The following is a 24,739-nucleotide window of genomic DNA, read 5'->3' as shown; positions in this document are numbered from 1 at the left end:
GGTGTGATACGCGTTCAGTGCGGAGGGTGCGGCGGTTCGCGACACACTGACGCCAGGCGAGAGCAGAGCGAGTCGGGCTGTATGAATGCCTTGAAGGAGCGCTTCGAGGTAGCGCACAAGGTACAGTAAACTTTACTTTTATATTTAAAAGCGTTAACAAACTGTGAAATCACATATTCGCGTTGTCGTGATTGATCTTTACACGAATACACAAATTGAAAGTTCTTATTCAATCTTTATCTTGCGTAATAAGGCATCGAACTTGGTTGTTATTCACAATAACACGAGATAGTAAATTCCTCAGCATTTCTTACGCGTTGCTTTGATGATCTTCTTATCAGCCTGCTGTTTTCATGGTTTATGTTGTTTGTTTTGCATTAAGTTGAATTTTGTTTGACTGTCACATGCTGCAGATCCTTTGCTGCTTCTGCTGATCTCTGTTTTGTTGTCCAGTATAAGAACATTCAGATTCAATAAGTCTTTCTTTTAGACTTTATTAAAACACTTTATCATTCAAGCATTCAATTTAATTCCAGTTCATCCATGCTTCTCCACAAAAAAATCTGTTCATCCATGCTTCTCCACATAATTAATTCATTGTACCTTTTATGATATACCACCTATTTTGGTTTGTTTATGTATGGGATTATATGCTGTGAGGGATGATTGCTCAAAATGACAATAAATGATTCACGTCACTTGTTAGGACAGTGAATATTTGCTCCAGTACATGATGCATGCAGTGCCTAAGAGACACCAGCCAGATTTCCTGACATCATTGAAGATGACATATCAGATTACTCAAAGGACAAGAATTTGTCCTTGTCCATGATTTACTTGGATTGTTTTATTTTCACAGTGTATATGACAGTGTACGTGTGTGACTATGGGTTTAATGTACTTTATTAGCCAGATGTAGCTCTAATGTGAAGACGAAATTTTAAATGATGGAGTCTTGGTATATAAACAAATCATTAAAACATTTATTTAGCATATATATACAGTATATATATATATATATATATATATTATGTGAGCTAACTGTCATGTGGATGGGCCTATGAGGATGCGGATGTTCAAATGCCCTAAAACATAAATAAATGTCAACAGAAATTATTATAGTTAACATCCTAACTAAGAATGTAACCAAATATTAAATATTGGAATTTAAATAATTAAAACAAAACATTCTGATTGACCTTTTATCTGGGATGGGAGGGGGTTTGTGTCATGTAATTTTTTGTTTGTTTTGTTTTTAACATAAAACTTAAAAGAAAGCTAAACCACAGGAGATAACTTTTTAAGCAATAAAATTAAACTTTATACATGTTAAATAGTCAGAGAATAGCTTTATTGTCATTTCAACTATACAGATTGTGCATAGTGAACAAGACAATTTTACCACATCACAACAATTGTTAGTATATAAAAAGTATATTTAATAGACCTTAGACCTTGTTATAAGACATCTGACAAACATTTTGTTTATAGACAAATAGGGATGTAACGATTCATTCAGCTCTCGATGCGATGCGATTCACGATTCTGATCTCACGATGCGATTTATTCACGATTTACTCACGATTTATTTTTACAAAATGAGTTGAAACAAATTAGAAATGAACAACTTCCCTTGCATTATTTCTTAAATGCTTCACATTTCTTTGTATAATAAAATTATGTTTTATTTCAAATAACAAAACTAAACTGCAATTTTATACCAAATTAATAATAGAAAAAGTCTCTTTAATATAAACAAACTTATACTCTCTGTGCTTTTCTTGGATTTTTTAGCATTTAAGAAATATCAGCATGTCCACGTTTAGGTTTGCAGTGAACATGGCGGCCCCTGCTGTTCAAAAAATGTATTGCGATTCAGTTCACACCTCAACCGATTTGAATCGTCACACATTATAATCGATTTTCAACCGGCTCACGGTGAATCGTTACATCCCTATAGACAAAGTATTATGCATTATGATTGTGAGTAAAGATAAAGAATTCAGCATTCTTAGATCTGTGTTTTTAAATGTGAAGACCCAAATGCCTTTCTATGCAATTGTTTTCCATATGTGTAGCAGCCAGGATAACCTTTTTGAAACATTCCAGCTGGTTTTCCTGGCTCAAATTGCTGGTATCAATGAGGCTTCGCAATGACTCTCAACACACGATTAGACATCAATTTAGAGAGCATTAACTGCTGTGCGCGAACCTCTGGCCGGTTTGATTTAAATATGGCATCACTTTGAAGGAGTTTGAAGCGCACTTCTGCACACTCGAAGCGTAGTTGTCTCCATCACTCCTCTTCCTCTTTATCCCTCCCTCTCCATTTGTCCAACCCCCAACCCTTTTTTTATTAGAGAACATCGCAATTGAGCTGGTGCTTAATGGAGGGCCCCAGTTCCAGCCCTTGATAAATAATGTAAGTTCTTTATAACGCAGAGTCCCCTGGGAGAGCCGAGAGAGCATCATTACTGCCTCCTAAATTGATTAACGGCACTGAAGCAGCGCAAAATGATACATGGAGATGATGCGGGGGGTCAGGGCTGTCAAAGTTGCGTGATGGGAGCCACATTAGCTCTTCCCGCTGCACCAGCGCTCGAGCTAATGCTAATATTTACATGCACTCAGGCCTGTAGAGCACCAGCTAAAAAGCGCAATGATTGCGTTTTAATGGCTGCCCTTTATCGCAAATGTGGAACCGAAGCTGCCGTTTTGGTCTGTTGGTGCAATTTTTCAAACAGCGAGTGCTATGTCAGGCTCTCGGAGTTAACCGACATGACCCTTTTACACTCATCTGTCTTTATGCAGCATTGCCTCACACATTTGACTGTGTTATCTTCAACGTGCGATGCACGAGGCCAGTGGTTTTCAAACTTTTCAGATCAAGTACCACCTCTTATAAAATTAGTTGTTCCAGTACCACCTAATGACCGCCACAGAAAATCACATGAATAAACACTCAGATTAATAGTAGAGCTGTGAGTCTTCATCTTTACTCGCAATTGCCTGTCTGCTCCAGCTTTGTGTTTGAGCTGCCCTTCACGCGCCTGAGTTACATCGACCAATGATAAATAAACAATAATTCATACAACTATTTTAAAATTGCACATATGCTGAGATGTATTCCGTATTTATCAATCATGTATTAAACATTTGAAATTGTATTTAAAACACAAAATGTAAATTAATATAGCCTATAGAGTACCACTAGGGGTACGCGTACCACAGTTTGAAAACCACTGCACTAGGCCATAGTCTGGTGACTAGTGGACCACAAAGCAAACTGATCTGTTCGTGCCTTTAAGCAAAATGGGGAACTGTTGTTTTGACTGGCCTCCAGACAGACCTAACTATCATTGTCCGAGGCATCAATGCAATGGCATATTGACCTTTTATGCAAGTGTGTGGTCAGACTGGTGGTCAGATTAAGTGAATCCTCAATAATTTGTATCAATTCCCATGACAACAACAGTCCTTGGATATTTGGACTGAGGAATTGAACTGAAAGCAGCTGAATAACAATTTGGAGAACAATAAGTTGCTATTTAAAAATCGAATGGTTAAAACCTATACAGACATTGAAACATTTTCCGAATCCAAGTGGCGGGTGTGAAAACAGGACGTACAGATATTTTAACAGCCCACCTGCTACGGGAATACCCGATCTGTGCTGTGTTTGGGTTAGGAAGGGTTGCTTTCAACATGGATGACAGATTCCCTCGGGGAACAGCTGCATGTGCATTTGAGTTTGAAGTGCCTTGTAGCCTTTGACAAAGAAAGGCTCAGACTGCCTCTGATACACAAAGATAAAGAGGCTCTTGATGTGTCAAGGAGATACTTGTAACAGTCACACACAGGTGTGACTTTACCACCCGCCCCACACCCAGCTATGCCTTAGGCCCGTTTTACACACTCTGTTTGCAGTGTGTATTTTTTTCCATGTCAAAATGATGTCAGGTTTTTTTTATGTGAAATACACCTTGCAGTATTTTAGATTGCATGCAGGGAAGGGCCATGTTGAAATGATGTTGAAAATGGCTAAAAATTACTAATAATTAAAGGGATAGTTCACCCAAAAATAAAAATTCTGTCATAATTTACTCACCTTCAAGTTCTTCCAAACCTGTATAAATGTCTTTGTTATGTTACAAAATGATATATTTTGACGAATTTAGGAAAGTAACAATTCTGGGGCACCTTTGACTACCATTTTAATTTTTCCTACTATGGTAGTGATGTCCCAGAACTGAAAATTGCTAAAATTCTTCTAAATGTATTCCTTTGTGATCAGCAGAACAAAGTAATTAATTCAGATTTGGAACAACTTGAGGGGAGTAAATGATGACAGAATATTTATTTTTGGGTGAACTATTTTTAAATGACTGTTTTATGATACTAGTAAGTTGAGATTGAGGCAAGTAAGGTGTATCACTCATGTTTAAGATACACACATTATATTGATTGACTGACAGATCTTTGCAAAGTCTTCGCAAACTCACCTTGTGCCTTATTTTACAAAAACAGATGGAAATTCCCCACATATTCTTCTTTAACCCATTATTTATCTTCCTACACTTGTAACAGTCTTAACAAAATACCGCTCTGAGGAAAGAGTTTGTCATAAATTTCTTTAAAGCATCATGAAAACTTTACCCTCTATTAAAGGTGTGATGAACATGGCTTGTTTATTGTTTTATACTGTTGTATGAGGTCTAGTTAAGATGTTCGCATGGTTTTTACATTCAAAAACATCAAAATCAATAAGTAATAGGCTATTTTCTACCCGGGTTTTGAGGCCAGCTCGACAAACGATCGGTTTGAATGGGCGTTCCGCCATGAAGACTTGGAAGTAAACGCCCATTGCTATGATTGGATAGCAGTTTGCGTAGTAAACTTAGTTGGAGCCTTCTGTGAATTTGGTTAGAGACGTAACGTTAGGTTACACATTAGAACCATTCGCAGTTTTCGCACGGTATTAGTATTATCTGGAGACATCCTGTGATTTATAAATTACCTCCCCACACCTGTATTTCATGTGACGCATTCGCACGGGATAAGTGAAGCCTCTGATTTACTCAAATTTCCCGGATGTGATGGCAAGGCTTTGAGTATAGTTTGTATAGCTTAGGTTACACATTCGTCCTATTCGCACAGGATTAGTATTATCTGGGGACCTCGTGTGATTTATAAATTAACTCCCCGCATCTGTATTTCAGGGCATATCAAGCGATCTCTAACAAAGCAATAGTGACGCATAGTACAAACATGTTGTACTCACATAAGATTGCTGCGCCATTCCTATTGTAACTGTTATCCAATATTGACGGCACAGCAGTGCTTTTTAATTTTAGTCTCTCCGCAAATCTATCGTCGACCTCTACCTTGTTCACAAAGGAATGTTTTACCCACGTGAACTGGAACGTCTTTAAAAATAAACTTCAGCCACGCATTACTAATGTCGGAATCCGAAGGAAGGTTATGCAGCGACTGTGTTCTTCCACAACCAGGCACTGACTGCACAATATTTTGCGATCTTTAGCAGCATGTTTATTGCTTGCTCGCTCTATCTGGTTCCGTGCAACTTGTGTTACTTCAGTACTGTCATGCACGAACCAGTGGGCGGGCTAGAGAAGTAGTCGTTGATATTCTGTTGTGGAGGCGGTGTTCAACTTATCAATGACAGAGGTGCATTCCAGAACCTGCCGTTCGCTGGGCCTGGTGTCAATAACAGATGTAATCTCAGTAACAAGGGCGTTTTTAGTTCTGACACTTACATGATGTTCGCGTGAATACGATTCCATCTTATATAACAAAAGCTCGGGTTAAAATTGTGGTTTTAATTCATGGCATCTTTAAGAAACTCGTGTATTAGATCCCTTTTGATAAACAAAGAACCCGAAGATCAATAAATGCTCCATATAACTCTAGAGCCCGAATGGAAGATCACTTTATTTTTCACTTTGTTGCAGGTCGGTTGGTGATGTGCTTTTCCCCTCTTGCTCATCTCCCTGACAACAACGGTCCCAGGTTTTTATATTAGATTTTGGCTGTGAGGAAGTGCTAAATATAGGAGAAACCTTTTTGCCACGCTGTCGCTGTGGTCCATGATAACAGCTACTACTCTCGCGTTCCCGGTTGTAAATAGCACCTGTTTTCATTGAATGACTCCAGCTCCTCCTATGTATCCTTTCACAGCCACTATAGAAACAACATTCAGTCAAACTCATGCTAGTTCATAGAACTTAAGGCTCAAGACACTTTATAAGCTATTTTACCAAGAGACTTTTGCTGTAACATAAAATATATTTAAAGGAAGTTGGTAACCGAACAGCACTGGAACCCATTCACTTCTATTGTATTGACAAAACCAATGCAAGTGAATGGGGGCCAGTTAACATTCTTCAAAATATCTTCTTTTGTGTTCTGCAGAAGAAAGAAAGTCATATAGGTTTAAAATGACAAGAGGATCAGTAAATGATGACAGAATTTTCGGGTGAACTGTCACTTTAATGCAAAAGGGGTCTGGGGCTGTCAAACTATAAAATTAGACAAAAAGCATCATAAAATTATATTTGTGCACTGCTTTCAGTATTTTGAACAGCTAGCTTTGTGTGAGAAACATACCTAAAGGTAGTTTTTCAGCCCTTAAGATTTCTTCACTTTCATTTATAGAAAGGAGCTCCAAGCACGTTCTTTTTCTAATTTGACTTGTGTTTTAAGGAAATACATAGAAGAATAAAATATGGGATTGTAACAACATGAGGGTGACTAAATGATGGCAACATTTTCATTTTTGGGTAAACAATTTTGTGTTACTACAGAACAAAAATGGTTTCATCCTATTCGGTTGTTAAGTGGTGACGTAAGGAATACCTTTTTCGGGTCCAAGCATCTATTCATTTCAAGTGGAGCTACATCTTAAACAGCTCTTTATGAGCACTGTCATACTGCATATTTAAGCGAAACATGTATTAACTCAAAGTATACACTATAGTCACCAGGCTCACTGAATCTCCGACATCAATATTTGAATAAATTATGAAAAATAAATCGCTGACTGGCCATGTGGGATTTCGTTATGAAGATAAAGGTTAGGATTGCGGTTTTCTGATATTTTTATAGCTCGCCATGAGCATATATTAGGATTATTTGTTGTTTGCCTATAGCATCTTATTGAGCGTTTGGACCCGGAAACAGTATATGACCTTCCATATATGGTGGTGCATGATGTCAGGCTTAACAAGCGGTAATCTATACTAGACAAGCTTTCTAAAGTGAAACAGTAGCTAAGGGCAGTCACACTCACTGAAGACAACATTATTCTTAGCACTCAGCATAGCTGAAATAGCAGCTCTCTGATGTCACCGTGCTTATCTCGTTTTGTTGCTCTAGAACAGAGTGAATGACACTTACCTGCCACTCAGACACTGATACAATACAAGAGTGTCTTGTTAAAAGTGGATTCATTCATATTGATAATAAACAGGTCCTTCAAATATCTTGGACTTTCTTCTGTGTCAGCAATAAAATGTAGATTTTGCTGACATTTGTATATGATTTCAATGACAATAGTCAACAACAATACTATATAAACTAAATAAACTATATACAAAAGAATATACTATAGTTAAACAATACTATATAAACTAAACTATATATTTTTTACATTATGGTCTAAATATTAAGTGTAAGTGTTACTGTTATGAAACAAAAATATACAGTATATATGTAATGGTCTAAATAGTGCCTAGTATTAGGGCTGTCACGATTATGAAATTTGGCTGACGATTAATTGTCTAGTAAATCATTGCGATTATCACGATTAATTGTCTGCTTTAGGGCTTTGTCGATTATGGCGATTAATTGTCTGTTTTAGAGCTTTGACATTTAATTCTCATACATTTTTGATTCAGCTTTGAAACGACCATATTGTTATAAAGTATAAAAATATGTTTTTTTTCATGGAAATACATCGGAAAATATTGGTGTATCATATATTTAAGGTTTAGGCTTTTACCTGTCAATAATACAACCGCCAAATACTTGTAAATTGATCAGGAGTGAAGCCACCATTAAAATACTATCAGTCATTGAAAAGCTTCTAGTCTGTTTTTTACACACTTACAAGACTACAATAAAAGTTTACTTCTATGTTAATGAAATGATGGTAGACTGGTTTTCACACTGAGATTAGCTTAAATAATATTAAATTGTACTGCAGGTTATTTTTATGGTAAATGCTTTAGTTTTTATTGTGTTGTGGTGGTATATTTTACAAGTATTACAATGCTTTAGTTACAATAAATACACTAAAAGATGTAATATGCAGATGCACTACAGCTCCCCCTAGTGTCTTCTATAGAGATGTGCAATAATTGCGATGATCTGAAACCATCGCGAATGAGGCCAAACAATCGCGATGAGACGATTATTTAATAATCGTGACAGCCCTACCTAGTATAAAGTCTTTCATAAAGACAATTTTTTTGTGAGATTCGCCCACCAAATATATAAGTGTCCCACTCTAAGAATTGTACTATTCAACCCTCTTTTTTTGTATTAAAAAAAGGATGCTATGCTACACCATCTGCTAACTTCAAAGAAGTGTGAACTCCCACATTATGTGCTCTTATTTCCCTTCCCATTACCATGAATGCCTGTTTCTGAATTGCTGCCTTGGGATCTCTGAATGGGCACTTTTATCCTTATCCCAAATGCATTTCCTCTCTATTCTGTGGCTGCTGTTCTTTAATGTGTTTTAGTTTCTCTCCGGCCAGCTGACCAAGTGAACAATCAGCTGGAGCCTACAAAAAGATTGTGATATGTTCCTCTGTGTGCTGCATATATGTTGAAATGGAAATGAGTCACGGCATTGTTCAGTGCTATAAAGCATCACTCAGCGGCGTGTCACACTAGTGTTGCTGAAGCATGTGCCGCTTGAACACTTCCCAAATGCTGAAAGCCATTTTGAGAACTTAGGTAGAGCAGATGTAATTGGAAGCGCTGCTCTGTGACTCTGTAGGCAGCCATTCCGAGAAGCCATAATGAAATGATGTCACCACAATGTTCTCAGGGCAGAAGACGTATTGTCTCATTTGTTCTAGTTTCGTGGAGTTAGTGTCAGAGCTTGGATCCAAAGGTTTTCACTGACTGAGTTGTCTGTCTATCTACAGGTACACTGGATAATCTGGGCTCGCTGTGAACAACACACCTTTCAATATCTGTTCCCATACCACCCTGCTTGAGTTTTAATACTCTTGGAGGAGGCAAAGCAGTCGTCCCCTTGTTCCCTGTTCTTACCTCTTGTACACTGTTGAATTCGTGTGGCTACATCCTACAGACTGACAGAGTTAACTGGGGCGCAAGTGGCGCCACAATGAACGTCACCTCGCTTTTCTCCTTCACCAGCCCAGCAGTCAAGCGATTGTTGGGATGGAAACAAGGCGACGAAGAGGAGAAATGGGCAGAGAAGGCAGTGGACGCACTTGTCAAAAAGCTAAAGAAGAAGAAGGGGGCCATGGAAGAACTCGAGAGGGCCCTCAGCTGTCCGGGTCAGCCCAGCAACTGCGTCACTATCCCTCGATCTCTGGACGGGAGGCTCCAGGTGTCACACCGGAAGGGGCTGCCTCACGTCATTTATTGCCGTGTGTGGCGCTGGCCTGACCTGCAGTCACACCACGAGCTCAAGGCCCTGGAGTGTTGCGAGTTCCCCTTCGGATCTAAGCAGAAGGATGTGTGCATCAATCCCTACCACTACAAGAGGGTCGACAGTCCAGGTGAGTTGGTTTATTGGCCAAATATATTTTGTTCACAAGCAACAGAGGCTAAATAATACGATTGATGTAGTGATTTGGGGGACTTTATCATTAAATAAGTAAAGTACAGAACTTTAAGACAGAGCAAATGTAAATGAATATAAATGAGCAACTCCAGTGTTATGGATGTGACAAGTAATCTCTCAGAGAACATATTTATTACCAGTATATTGAACTGTCTGTTTATATTTGAGATATAAAGCAATACCAAATACCAGAAGCAATAGTACCCAACAAATAGAGAAGGAATGACTCTTTATAGAACAAAATATAGTTTCTATATTTTACTTTTCATGTACCCATTCATGAGGAATATATACCGTTATGGATGCAACGATTCTGAAAGCAACACCTACCTGAGTATGGAAAATCATGCTTTAAGATGAAAAATGCTTTTAGAGAGACCTCACATAGATGTTTAAACCACCAAATGTTGACTTCTGTTCTATCAGTATGGTTAAAACCTTTGGTAAAAACTTGGGTTGACATGTGCATGGAATTGCCCTGACGTGGAGATGCCGTGCAGGTGTTGTGGGGTTGAATGTGATTTGTATCCTTGAGAATTACTGGAAATTACCACATCTGTTTTCTCTTTCCCTTTGTTAAAGTTTCTTTAAATATGAAAGAACAAGTGAGCAAAGTGTCAGTGAATCCCATATGAAATATATAGCCCATATGTACCATATTCCATGCATGTTCCTGAGTTTCCCGTTTCCCATGGTTCCTGCAGATGGTCTTTCTTTTTCTGTCCTTCCCTTTCCATATCTCTCTCTGGCCTCTCCCAGGTGCTTTTCTTTGTTGTTTGATCTTGATACGGCATGAGACAATATGGTTGCATCAAAAACTGCCAAGTCCAAAACCTTCTGCGCTCTGGGTGTATGTGTGTGTGTTTTAATGGGAAACCAGAACATTTTCTTACTTCTGCTTATGGTGAAAGAATGGACTTCAAACGCACAGCCCCCTTTTTGTTGGCTAAGCAGAAGATGAGGGTCAGCTGACAACACAGAAACAGCTGTCCGCAGTATGTGTGTGTGTGGATGCATTATGAGAGCAGGAAATTCCAGGCGGGGGCAGAATAAGTGCTTTGTTCAGGGTGTGTGTGTACGCTTGTGTGAGTGTGTGTGTGTGGCGGCTGTAACAGGCGAACATGTGGCTGTATAGAGGAAGACTTTTTACAGGAACTACTGTCACCCACACAGACAATAGCAGGAAAGAGTGGTTGCCCACCTCGCAGACACTTCTTTAGTGCGGGATTGATGTCTGGACACCTGCCTGTCCCCTCCTTTCAAGAAAGGCAGGACGCTGATTGTCCACAGCAATTGTTTAGCAATAGTAGAGCCTTAAAATATAAGTTCCCTCTAAATTTTTAATGTTAGCGCTTGCGTCAATGCAAACGTCACAATGTAAACCGTTAGCTTGTCTAAATTAAGCAGCATGTGGGCGGTTGAGGCGGGAAGATGTTTATAGCTTAAAATCCACTTCAAAACACAGCAGTTAGCGCATTTTATTGCTCTGCTATTTTAGAAAGTGCAGGCGTGCAACAACTATGAATAGAACTTTGGATGAGATTTGGGTGTTTTACAGTGATAAAAAATCATGAAAAATGACTGTGTTATTGAAGTTTAGAATTGGGTTTAGTTTTTTTATCCTAAAGTAAAGTTAGAGATGCTACACATCTTATTAAATCATCTCAAATTATGTAATTGTAAATGGCATTATGTAATGTTCAGTGGATTCTTATGTTACACACGATTGACATATTTCTCCTCTATTCCTACAGTGTTGCCGCCCGTCCTGGTGCCACGAAACAGTGAGTTCAATGCTAAACTCTCCATGCTACCACGTTTCCACAACGCACTGCACCAGACGGAGCCCCACATGCCTCAAAATGCCACCTACCCTGACTCCTTCCCCCAACAGCCAGCAAATGCCCTTCCCTTCACCCCAAACTCACCAACCAACAGCTACCCCAGCTCGCCCAACAGCGGCACAGGCAGTACAGCCACCTTCCCCCAGTCACCATCCAGCTCGAACCCAGGCAGCCCATTTCAGATGCCAGGTGAGACTGTTGCCTAACAAACAATTAGGCTATACATTCTTTAAATGGCTTTTGTGAGTACTAAATGTATAAGATTATTATAGCTTTTAAAGAGGCATTTATTCAATATTGTTACTTTTTTGGTATTGTCCACACAGAAACCCCTCCACCTGCTTATATGACCCCGGAGGAGCCGATGACACAGGACTGTCCCCAACCAATGGACACCAATCTTCTAGCTCCAAACCTGCCTTTGGAGGTTAACAACCGGACAGGTATGCTCCACATGACCACATGAAAACAGAGAACCACGCTGAGCTTTAGCATTAGCAAACATATCACCCACCCTAACAGCCGCACTTGGGCTGTCAGCAGCTGCCTGCCCACACTGCAGGTGCAGGAAGTCCACACACACACACACACACACACACACACAGTCACAAACAGTCTGCCTATTTGGTTTATCTTGCGGCCGAGGATGGGGTGTGATTATACACAGAATTTACTTGTACAGAAATGTTTACTGTGTAAATGTGTACAAGAAATGTCTACTGTAAAGTATTGTAATTCTTTGTTACTTGTAATCTACATATCTGTCATACTGCCATGTTGGTCGGAACTGCACCCAAGTTTTTCACCTACTGTTGCACTTGTTTGTATGGTTGAGTGACAATAAAGGGATTTGATTTGAGAATTACATAAATGACATAAAAAGTGATTCATAGGGTATATAAGCAAATATGTTTTTTGTATTTGTAAACAGTAATTCTTTACCATCTCATGTGAGAGTTGGTGTCAACCCCCAACCCTGACTCATTATTTACAAGCTCTTTAAAGCTGCAAATATTTTTTTAACAAAAATGAGTTTGTAAAAAGTACATTAAAAATAAGTGTTCAAAATTATACCTTAACGTAAATCACAACAGCCTAATAATTAATTGTAACTTTGATAAAAGTAATGCTTTATAGTTTGAGCTGTGAAAATGTCAGTTTAACATCATTTCAGTTTGACTTCAACCCACATAAAGATAAGTGTGTAAAATAAGCATTTTTTTTAAATACATGGCGATAAAGAGTCAAAAGTTACAGATTGCAGCTCTTTGCATTATCATCTTAGTCAGTTGGGAGTAGCAAAAGCTTGAAATGAACTGACCAAACAACCCATAATGCTTTTTAAACTAAAATATTTAAATTTTATGCTCAATTATTAACTTATGTCAGCTCTTTATGAATAACATGAAAAATAGCTTCAATGTGACATAAAAAAATGTCTTTGTTCATAGCATTGAAGCCGGGGACACACATTTAATGACTAGCTGAAACATACTAAGACTGGACACAACACACTTAAAAAGTTTTTCTTGTGACTGGAACCGATTCTAGTCTTTGACAGACAGAAAGAGCACACATCTAACGACTGCATCAGACCACTACACCACACATTTAACAGCTCTTGAGTCACAACTGGACATTCTGCCGAAGCATAAATTCTATTGATCTATGTACCGATATATATCAGCAAGCTCAGCATTATGGCCCAGTTTCACAGACAAGGCTTAAGACTAGTCCCAGACTAAAATTAATGTTTATGTTCTTAACTCAATATAACATGCCCAGAAATATCTTAAAATAAACCAGTGCCATTGTTTTTTCTCAAGATGCACACCAGTAATGTATTTTTCTAAGGCATTTTTATAAAATCCATTTAAATATCTTAATTCAACTAAGGCATAGTCCTGGCTTAAGCTAAACCGTGTCTGTGAAACCGGCCATATATTACGTTTTGTTAGTAATAAAACCGCAGGGTGAAGCAACCACGATGTTCACATGTTTCATTTTCCAATAAAGTTCTTTTTCTTTTTGTTAAATAAGTTGGTAAAGAAAACAAGAGTTGAGTAATTTATTATTCGTGAAAGTAAAAAAAACATAGCATTTACCTACATACAGTAATGCAGTATGTAAGTCCCAAACTACACCCCAAACAAAACTGAGATAAAATAAAGCTGCATCTTATGCCTCTAAAGTTGTAAAGTTGAAAATGACTTTACTCAAAATAGTCATCACAAAAATACAAAGCGTTTTAATAAGCTTGATCGCGTAGCAACCTTTAAAACAAGGCTGTACCTGCATGTCACACTTCGCGGTGGAGAAGAACCCAAGCGCAGGCAGCGGGAATGCAGGGGTTAACAAGACAGACTTTATTAGACCAAAAACCCACGAGGGGGTGTAAACAAGACAAGATAAATAATATGGGTAAACAGGGACGAAAACTAACTAAACTAGAAAATACACTTGACATAGGCTGAACTTAACACTTACTGTGACAGGGGAAAACGGCAACAAGAGGTACAGGTAATACAGAGAACTTCAGAACACAGAACGCATACATACAGCACGCTGACCGAACGTAATACACGAGCAACAAGACAATGAAACAAGAGGACTATTTAAAGGGAAGACAAACGAAGGATAATTGAAGAGGGGCAGGTGAGAAACATAAGACACGGCAGGGAAGAAATACATGAAACGAGAGAGGCGGGGCCAATGACAAGACACGAGAAAGCACATGAGATGTCAAAACGTAAACAACTCATGGCTTTCTCACATAAAACCTAAGGGCTCCTTCCCGATCCTGCCACACGACTAGAAACTCAGAAACAAGAGAGCAGGACCGTGACAGAGCCCCCCCCCCCCCTTAATGAACACCCCCAGGTGTTCACCAAGGGGTTGACAAACAAGACCTGACAGACTGGGTGACAGACACGATCCAAATACATATTGACAACATAACCAACGGTAAACATGACAAAATGACAATGGGGCTGGGGTGAGACAACAAAAACAACAGACATGGGAGGGGGGATGGGGACAGACAAGGGTTCATATGGGGAAGTCCAAAGGGGTTGGGACGGGAATAGTTCTTGTCCCCGGCTGGACCTGGGGGACTTTGTAGGGGAAGTCCTGGGGGGAACCGCCGACTGGAATGTCGGTGGGACAAGGCTGGGCGCTGGCTGGAAGGCCGGCCGCACAGGGCTGGGGACCGGCTGGAAGGCCGGCTGCTGCACCGGCTGGAAGGCCGGCTGGACAGGGCTTGACGCCGGCTGGAAGGCCGGCTGCTGCACTGGCTGGAGAGGGCTTGACGCTGGCTGCTGCACCGGCTGGAGAGGGCTTGACGCTGGCTGGGACGCCGGCTGCTGCACCGGACTGGACGCCGGCTGGATCACCGGCTGGGACGCCGGCTGGATCACCGGCAGGGACGCCGGCTGGATCACCGGCTGGGACACCGGCTGCTGCACCGGCTGGGACACCGGCTGCTGCACCGGGCTGGGTGCTGGACTGGACACTGGCTGTACCGGAGTCCGCGCCCCCCTCCGTTGCCGCTTCTTCTTCAGGAAGGAGGTGAAGGGCAAGGCTGGCTCGGGGTTGGAGGCCTCCGACGAGGACCCCCAGGATTCTCGCCTCCCCCGCTAGCCAATGAGGCTGGTGGACGGTGGAGAGGCTGCCGAGAGTGGGGAGGATGGCGTGGCGGTGTCCACAACCCCGATCTGCAGGGACCCACGCTTAGGGATCGTGAACAGCGGAGATGGGTAACTGGTATATGTTGAGACCGTGGACTCCGATCGCTCCACGGCGGACAGCCACACGGCGTCGAAGTCCAGCGGCCTCAACGCCCTCATCTCCGCCCTCAAGAGTGGATTCCTGAGACTGGAGTTGAATAGTACCGCGAGTTCCTCCTCCCCAAAGACGCCATTCTTGGCGACGTCCAGGAACCTCTCCACGTACTCGTCCACGCTCTCGCTCCCCTGGCGAAGTCTGCAGAGGAGGCGAGCTAGGTGGAACCGCCCGGTGCTCATGCTGCCTACTGGGTTCTGATCGGGCTCGTGTATTCTGTCACACGGTGGAGAAGAACCCAAGCTCAGGCAACAGGAATGCAGGGGTTAACAAGACAGACTTTATTAGACCAAAAACACAAAACAAAAACCCACGAGGGGGTGTAAACAAGACAAGATAAATAATATGGGTAAACAGGGACGAAAACTAACTAAACACTAAACTAGAAACATACACTTGACATAGGCTAAACTTAACACTTAATGTGACAGGGGAAAACGGCAACAAGAGGTACAGGTAATACAGAGAACTTCACCGACCGAACGTAATAAACGAGCAACAAGACAATGAAACAAGAGGACAATTTAAAGGGAAGACAAACGAAGGATAATTGACATAAGACACGGCAGGGAGGCAATACATGAAACGAGAGGGGCGGGGCCAATGACAAGACACGAGAAAGCACATGAGATGTCAAAACCTAAACAACTCATGGCTTTCTCACATAAAACCTAAGGTCTCCGTCCCGTCCCGGCTGCTGAGAAATGCGCTCCTCCAGGGCGCGGGGCTGCAGTGTCACGATCCTGCCCTCTTGTTTCTGAGTTTCTAGTCATGTGGCAGGATCGTGACACTGCAGCCCCGCGCCCTGGAGGAGCGCATTTCTCAGCAGCCGGCCTCAACAGACCCAAATGTAACCCGGGCATTTAGATATGATTGATTTTACTCGACAAAGCATGTGAAACAAAACAAGATGCTTATATGCCGACTCACTTGAGTGTGTATGTATGCTCTCTACATTCTTATGGGCAGTCTGCTTTATTAACGGCTTATCCCTTTACTAACACACTGCATATTTTCAATTAAGAAACTTAGAATATGAGGATATAGCTTATCTTAAGTAATATTACGGGGAATTATATTAATGAAAATGCCATACCTTATATATCCAGCGTTTTTTGTGTTGCATTCGTTTCGCACAGTTACTGTATTGCTGCACAGATATTGGCTTATTTTCGTTTCATTTAGACTCCGCTGTGTTTCTGTTGTCATTTGTATTGAGGCTCCGTAAATATGCAGGCTAAACAATTAGATTTTATTTATTTTCATTTGACAATTTATATTTAACTTAAGATGGCTAGGTGTAACCCTGTTTATAAAGGAAAAACTTCATTCTATTTGCACCTGTTGTTCTGCATTAAATAATAAAAATATAAAGTGTTCAGATGCAAAACCCTTTAAAAGCCACCTCTGTCAAAAAATATTTCACGATGTTGAGTGAATGCTGTCCACACACAGTATAGCCTATGTTATTCAAATAATTTTGCTTCAAAACCCACTAAATACCACACTCTGCCCGGTCTGAAATATCAGAGGGTCTTGCATCTGAACTCTTCATATTCAGTATATTTCCCGTTATTATTTTAAAACATCTATATAACAACCCCAAAAAGGTTACTTATTTATTTTATTATTTTAGCTTATTTCTTTGACTTTTGCAGTTGCCAGTAGGGGTGTAACAATACACTCAGCTCACGATTCGGTACATATCTCGATATTTTGAACAAAATTAAAAAATGAAACTGAAATTCAAATAACATTTATTTTCAAAATATTAACAATTTCAGTAACTTTTTTTGTTGCACATACAACTTAATAAAGAATTTTAACATTTTAAGGCTTAACTGAACCTGCTGTACTGCAGGTTTGTCACTGAGTGTTAATTTTGACAGAAAATTTTGATGTAGGTTTAGTCATAGTCTTTTGACTAAAATGCAATTTAGTTTTAGTCATATTTTAGTCATCCCCATCATTTTAGTTTTAGTCGACAAAATCTACATTATACTGTATTTAGTCTACTAAAATCTATCTTGTTTAACTAATTTAAATGGTGTAATTAAATGTTCCATACAAAGATTTAACTGTTTTGACATAATTTACTTTACTTTAGAATTAAATTAAACCAGGTCATTACCTTTATTTTTCAGAAAAGTTCAATCATATGCATTGTTACAACACAGAGAATATTAGACCATGAACGACATGTACCAGTTCATTCAGTCTCATTTTGACTCAATTGACTCGTTCGTTCAGTGAAGGGTATATTCATTCAGTACATTCAACCAATGAAACGCTCTGACAGAGCTCACACTCAAACGCTATTGGCTCATGTCTCTTTGACGCTGCGCTGTCTTTGCTTGAGACAGTAATGAATGAGAAAAATCTTTCAAAAAGACTTTTAATCTACAGTACGACTCACTTCTCTAATCGGTACAGCGCTGGTTTATTTTGGCTTTATGTTGCATATCACGTTAAGCAGCAGCTCACGTTAGCGGATAAACTAACATTGGCATATAAAAACGTTACAAAGGCAAGCACTAATGAGTTTCGGGGTGACTCGCCAGCAGTCACGCTTGAAGTTTGTTGTGTTTTACCGGCGACTGTGAGGGAAAATAAGACGCTTTGTAAATCACAGATTGTGTCTTGTGCTTCGATCGAATAAGGGCCTTCTCCCAGAGACTTCTCTCTCTACCGCATATGTGAGATAAGCACATGTGACGCACTGGCGCAGTGTAGGGAGCGTCTTGAATACAATTTAACATCATATCGTAAAAGATCCCCATCTCTCTTCGATACGCATCGCGACATTTTTGCATCGCGAAATATCGTAGTACGAAGTATCGTAGTGGTGCAACGGATCATCATTGATCCGCGGATCACCGCGGCATTTAAGCAGCCCCTTGTTGCACAATCAGACCGGGCTAAAGCCATCACAAACGCTATCGGTGTGTTTATAGGTGCCGACATGAGGCCATATTCGGTTGTGCAAAACGAGGGCTTTAAACACATGCTTAAAGTGCTTGAGCCACGTTACGACATCCCGTCGCGCACCCACTTCAGCGAAAAGATTGCGAAGTTGATTTTATATATTTTAATTTAATAATTTAAAAGTGTTAATAAACAAAAAGACAAAACTTATGTTTATTTGTCTTGTCTTTTTTTTTTGCTGATCCGAAAAATTATCCGATCCGTGACTCTGATCCGAGAAACGATCCGAACCGTGAGTTTTTTGATCCGTTGCACCCCTAAAGTATCGTTACACCCCTAGTCGCCAGTCATAAATATTATACACGTTTAATAAAGTCTTTAGTAAGGATGACTTGCAATGACTGGCGCATACATTCTAAGACTAGGATCATGAGACACCACACACTGAACAAATTTATCTGCGATTCTAAACAACGACTGAGCACAACTGGAATAGCACGATTAATGGTTATGATCAAATTCCATTCATAATCGTAGTAAAATCGTTAAATGTGTCACCAGCTTAAACGAGCAATGTGGATATTTTAGCGGCATCTAGCAGTGAGGTTGCAAATTGTAACCAACGGCTCACTTCCCCCCATTCAAAGCACTACAGTGGCTGACACAGAACAAAGATGTTGTTGCGTTTTTGCTTCTTTGCTGAAGGAGGTAACGTATGTATTTATAAAACACGCTTTGTAGGGCAGTTTGTCCTTTTAGGGCTAATGTAGAAACAACATGGCGAATTCCATGCAAGCAGAACTGCAATGTATGTAGAATAGATAGAAATTGCTCATTCTAAGGTAATAAAAACATCATTATGTAAGGCCTTTATACACCTCTGAATACAAAGTTATGTATATTACATTGCATTTCTGTCAATAGATCCTCCAAAAAAAATGACACATTGAACGTTTATAGTAAAAATGCAAACCTTTCCAAGCCGGAATTAACAAAACACCAGTTGTCTCCATGCTTAGCACATTAAATACACACAAAAAAACTGAACACTGTAGAAAATTGACCCTCAAAGTCCCACAGGAGGTGGGGGAATGTACGTAGAGAAAGTAAGCTGTTGAAGCATTTGTAGACGTCAGTGTACAGTCAGAGTTTCGGGATGCAAGTACAAGCTGCATCCTGTGCAAAACTGTAGCCACACTTCCATTGTCAGGGGCCGATGGTAAACAACTAGACAAAACACCTGCAGCCCAGTGGCACACTGTCAGAGGAAGCTGAGAAGACATATGGCTTAGATAAACACATTTTACTCTCTTTGGGATTAGCCCGGTTGACACAAATGAGGTCCTCTGCTGGAACCAGAGCTGTTTTACGGTTTGTTTCTACATGCTCTGCTGGGATTTGATATCTGTTTAGCTGGTCACTTGTATTATGCTGATTTGGCTGTATTTTGTCAGCCCTTGATCGGTGCAGTGTTATGACCAACCACTGCAGTCTATTACTAGAGTGTTACCATTAATAGCCTAGCAACAGTGACCTCATATAATACGCTACTAAAATCGATATGCCCTCTGCTGTAAGTGATGAGACACATACAAATGCAAGTCATTTCTCTGAAGTGACAAACAAGCTGTTAGTGTTAAAAATAAGCGCTTATATAAGACATATATAAGCATATGCGAAGAACACTTTGAAACCAGTTAAAATCAATGAAGCTGTCAACTTTTCACAGGTCTTAATGATATTAAAATTTTACACTAAATTCCTATGTGCTGTTTTAAAGGTTCAATAAATTATTTTTCTCTATTTAAAGATGCAATCCATAACTTTTTTAGTTAAAAATGACAAACAAAAGTTATTAAAGCCACAATATGGAATATTTGGACCGCTAGAGGGCGCACTTTCGAAACAACAACAAAAGGCGAGGCTAAATGACGTTATGTAGGAGAGTGGAATTATGGGATATGTCGTTTTCACCATCCAGAGGCGTATGGAGATCGCCCATCATGTTCACGGACGAGGTAATGAATAAATGTTATTTTATGTCATCGTAATGAATTAGCTTGCAAGAAATGTGGAATGTAATGCTACGTTAGCCCACGACTGATATTGGACTTTGTCCATTGATTTGGTTGCGTAATGCTACACAGTTTTACCTGTTTAAAACAGTCATACAATAGTCGTTTAAAAAGTAAATTTGAACGAACCCACAGCATTTACAAGTAATGTTATTGGCTACATATTTTTGTGCGACATATACTGTATTTCATAGGGTAACTGCATTAATAATAACTATTCAAATAATCTGTGCATGAGTATTTCGTGTACAATAAAAAAATGTGCTTACCTGTCTATTAAAACACATGTGAGAGCGGAGTCTCTGTCGAGTCCAAGTTGGTCGCGAAGCTCTCTCCACTTAGAAGATGCCACACCGATATTAACCCTTGTTTTATTTCTTCGTTTGTCCATAAGCCTGCTTGCCTCGTTTGGCCTACGTTTACACTTTTTTTTTTCGGGCCATTATTTTAAATAGGAATTTCTCTGGATTTGCACATTCACATAATGTAAGTACACAACTGCATGAAATATATCACACTGTGCAAGTGATTTTTGAATATTTCATAACAAAATTCTTCCATATTGTGGCTTTAAGCAGGTACATAAAAACTAAGTGTTTAAAAAATTCCTAATGTCAACAGTTATTAGGGGTAAGACAATTTCCAGCTATATAAACAACTGTAAGTCTATATACTCCTTAATACAGTAAAACCATTGTGTGTGTGTGTGTGTGTGTGTGTGTGTGTGTGTGTGTGTGTGTGTGTGTGTGTGTGTGTGTGTGTGTGAGTGTGTGTGTGTGTGTGTGAGTGTGCGTGTGTGTGCGCGCGCGTGTGCGTGTGAGCTGTGTGCATTCATTGATTAAATTCTCCACCATCTTCTGTGCAGATGTTCAGCCTGTGGCCTATCAGGAACCCAAGCACTGGTGCTCCATTGTGTACTATGAGCTGAATAATCGGGTGGGAGAAGCTTTCCAGGCCTCCTCCACCAGCGTGCTAGTGGACGGCTTTACCGACCCCTCCAACAACCGCAACCGCTTCTGCCTGGGTCTGCTGTCCAATGTAAACCGCAACTCCACCATTGAGAACACCCGACGCCATATTGGAAAAGGTCTGATCAAACTGAACTGCTTGATGCTTAAAATATCAAATATGTGACATCATAACTGATATATTAATATTATAAATATAATGTTTGTTTTTAAAAATAGTAATGAGGTAAATATCAATAACTTGTGCTTAAAGTAACAGTTCACCCCAAAATTTTAATTCTATAATGATTAACTCACCCTCAAGTTGTTCCCAATCTGCATAAATTTCTTTGTTCTGTTTAACACAAAAAACATATTTTGAAGAATGTAGGAAAGCAAACAGTTTTGGGGCACTTTTGACTACCATTGTAATTTTTCCTACTATGGTGCTCAATGGGGCCAAGAACTGTTTGGTTACAAGCATTTTTCCAAATATCTTTCCCTGTGTTCATGAGAACACAAAAATTGATATAGATTTGGAACAAATTGAGGGTGAGTGGAAAAGAGTTTTTATTTTTGAGCGATCTGCCCCTTTAAAATCATCTTTTCCTTCACTTTGCAGGAGTCCATTTATACTATGTAGGAGGAGAGGTGTATGCTGAATGTTTGAGTGATAGCAGCATCTTTGTCCAGAGTCGCAACTGCAATTATCACCACGGTTTCCACCCCACCACTGTCTGCAAGATCCCCAGTGGCTGCAGCCTCAAGATCTTCAACAACCAGGAGTTCGCGGAGCTCCTGGCGCAGTCTGTCAATCACGGTTTTGAGGCTGTTTATGAACTCACAAAGATGTGCACCATCCGTATGAGCTTTGTAAAGGTGTGCTAGACCAGATTAACGGCAGTTTCTGAATATTCCGATTTCTGAAGAAATGTGTTTTAATGTGAAATGTGTTGTCGTCTTGTTTTTCAGGGTTGGGGTGCGGAGTACCATCGACAGGATGTGACAAGCACTCCATGCTGGATTGAGATTCATCTCCACGGTCCCCTGCAATGGCTGGATAAAGTCCTCACCCAGATGGGCTCTCCTCACAACCCCATTTCCTCTGTGTCCTAGACAGGGTTGACCATAAGGCAATGGTTTACCGAACCCTGTCAAACTAGGTTCCCATGGAGCAGTTGATTGGTTTAAGGAGCTTGGGTGGGTTTGTTTTCTACTTGAAGGCAGTTTTATTGAGGGCATAAAATTTGGCTGAAGACTCTTGAGTTCTCAGCTCGAGAGAATCTGGAAGATACTTGACAACTTTGTGTGACCAAGCGTTAAACGATGAGGCCCTCATACTTGTGGCAAGTATCCACCTTTGTTCTTGTGAAAGAATTTAGGTTTTTCTTTGTATTTTTCATTTCTTCTCCTTTTTCCAGTTTACGTCTCAGTCTTCCATTGAGGAACAAAGATCTGCATTGCAGTATAAAGGCAAGTACATAGTTGTACATGTATACAGAGTAGTGGGTGGTTTTAGATAAATTCATGCAGAATTATGCTTTATATGACCTGAACGGCATGCGGCTTTGTGAATGTAACAAGGTCATTATTGCAAAAATTCTCCAAGCTCTCTTTCTATGATATATCGATCTTGGAAAGAAGATGAAAATGTTTAAAATGGATGAATGAATAACAGCTTAAACAGCTTAGAAAGAAAAATACATATATTTGAAAATGCAACACTTTTGAATGGAAAACCGTATGGGAATTAGGGCATGATAGTAGCGGGAAGGGGTGCATGAGCAAACTCATGCGTATGTTACTTTTATGGCAGTTGTGTTCGACTGATTAAAAACGTAGAGTGTAAATGTACTTATTTTTAGAATGTGTTTTTTTTTGCAAGTGTGGTTTGATCTGCAGAATTGTAAGTCTATGAGAGCAGAGGCAGGCATTGTTTACTTTGTCAATGTGTTGTGCACTGTGCTGCACGAAAGAAGGTCCTCATTTCTGTTTTTTTTCCTGAAAAGCTATGAATAATCCATTTTCATAAAAAATACCCTTCGAAAAATTAGAAAAATAATGCAATGAAATGGCACTAGTGATATTGTTTTGTAAAAAGTAGATTTTTTATTAACTTGCTCTCATTTTTTTATTAATATTGAAATCCCATCCACTGTTAAAATGTAAACATTTTTGTATTTTTATTTGAAGAAAATATGTTGTTGTTGTTCCTTCATATCTGCACTTTCGTAGGTGGCTTCTTGTCTGTTTGTCCCTTTTTTGTGCTGTTCATGCTTGTAGTCTCAGAAAACAGTTTTATTCCATTAATATCAAGTCTCTACTGGAAGATTCAATAAAGTTGTTTCATTACCACTGTCTCTTGGTGTTTAGGATGTTCAAGTTTACAAAATTCTTAGTGTGTTTAGTTTTTCATTTGTTATTAAGATCAATGATTAAGAAAATGACAATGTTAATATTGTTTAATATGCAACCTGTCATTAAGTAAGATACATCTGTTCTTAAAATAGGTGGATGCACATTTTGATCGGAAGGCAAGCTTACATGTCTGAAATTAGTTTATTAGACAAAAATTGTGCAAACTTTAATTTCATTGTTTTAAAGAGATAAAAGCCCAGCATGAATGGGAACTACTTCAATAAAATGCATCTCATGGTGAGACATCAGGAGGTTGTTTGGTAAAATATGTCAGCAAAATAAGCAAAGATACTAAATTATAAGTTTTGATTATGTATTTTGGGTTTTGTTTTTAGTCGCAGCATAATTGCCATAATTATATTATAGTATATTTCATAGGTTTGATGAGTTTACTATTATTCTAAAATGTGTGGGGTGAACCTCTCATGTTCAAGGGGTCATTTTCGAACAGCTCCCCCTAGTGTCACTTTCTCTCGACTGAAAAAACAGACATTTTAAATCACATGACACGATGGCCATTGCAGGAGTTTGAACCTTGAACCAAAACTCTTAAACAACAATGTACATACAGTATTTTTACAAGAATTAAATTCTACTACTGTACTGTAATCTTTAGATCTCTGCATGTAATTATTTATTTCATTTTGCCGAATTTTTCATTTATCCTAATATATACTTAAAAGACAAATTCTAAAAACGATATACTTTTTAAAATTATTTTCTTAAGTATTTTAAAATGCATTTGAACTGGGACATTTTTACATTTTTGTAACATTTCGTCGCTGACAGTTTGCTGTATGGGGACTTTAATTTTGAAGAAAGCTGACTTTTATTTTAAAAACCTCT

At 39.5% G+C, this 24,739-nt stretch overlaps 1 protein-coding gene across 1 annotated transcript; it reads left to right on the top strand.

The window, feature by feature from the left end:
* On the top strand, nucleotides 1–23,844 carry smad1 (SMAD family member 1). The gene is made up of 7 exons (XM_057328007.1): nucleotides 1–120; nucleotides 9,177–9,779; nucleotides 11,599–11,877; nucleotides 12,015–12,131; nucleotides 21,394–21,615; nucleotides 22,098–22,354; nucleotides 22,448–23,844. The coding sequence occupies exons 2-7, from the start codon at nucleotides 9,380–9,382 to the stop codon at nucleotides 22,589–22,591; spliced, it is 1,419 nt and encodes a 472-aa protein (XP_057183990.1). The 5' UTR covers nucleotides 1–120; nucleotides 9,177–9,379; the 3' UTR covers nucleotides 22,592–23,844.
* The last annotated feature ends 895 nt before the right edge of the window (nucleotides 23,845–24,739 follow it).

This window comes from Triplophysa rosa, unplaced genomic scaffold, assembly GCF_024868665.1.
Source record: "Triplophysa rosa unplaced genomic scaffold, Trosa_1v2 scaffold34_ERROPOS727490, whole genome shotgun sequence".
Taxonomy (NCBI): domain Eukaryota; kingdom Metazoa; phylum Chordata; class Actinopteri; order Cypriniformes; family Nemacheilidae; genus Triplophysa; species Triplophysa rosa.
This window is presented reverse-complemented; position numbering and strand designations above follow the sequence as displayed.

What these genes read in the sequence shown, in the direction of transcription:
- smad1 (XM_057328007.1), top strand. Translation starts at nt 9,380, where the DNA reads ATGAACGTCACCTCGCTTTTCTCCTTCACCAGCCCAGCAGTCAAGCGA. An exon ending in CAGCCCATTTCAGATGCCAG is followed by an intron (nt 11,878 to 12,014) that starts GTGAGACTGTTG and finishes TTGTCCACACAG; the next exon opens with AAACCCCTCCACCTGCTTAT. An exon ending in TCCGTATGAGCTTTGTAAAG is followed by an intron (nt 22,355 to 22,447) that starts GTGTGCTAGACC and finishes CTTGTTTTTCAG; the next exon opens with GGTTGGGGTGCGGAGTACCA.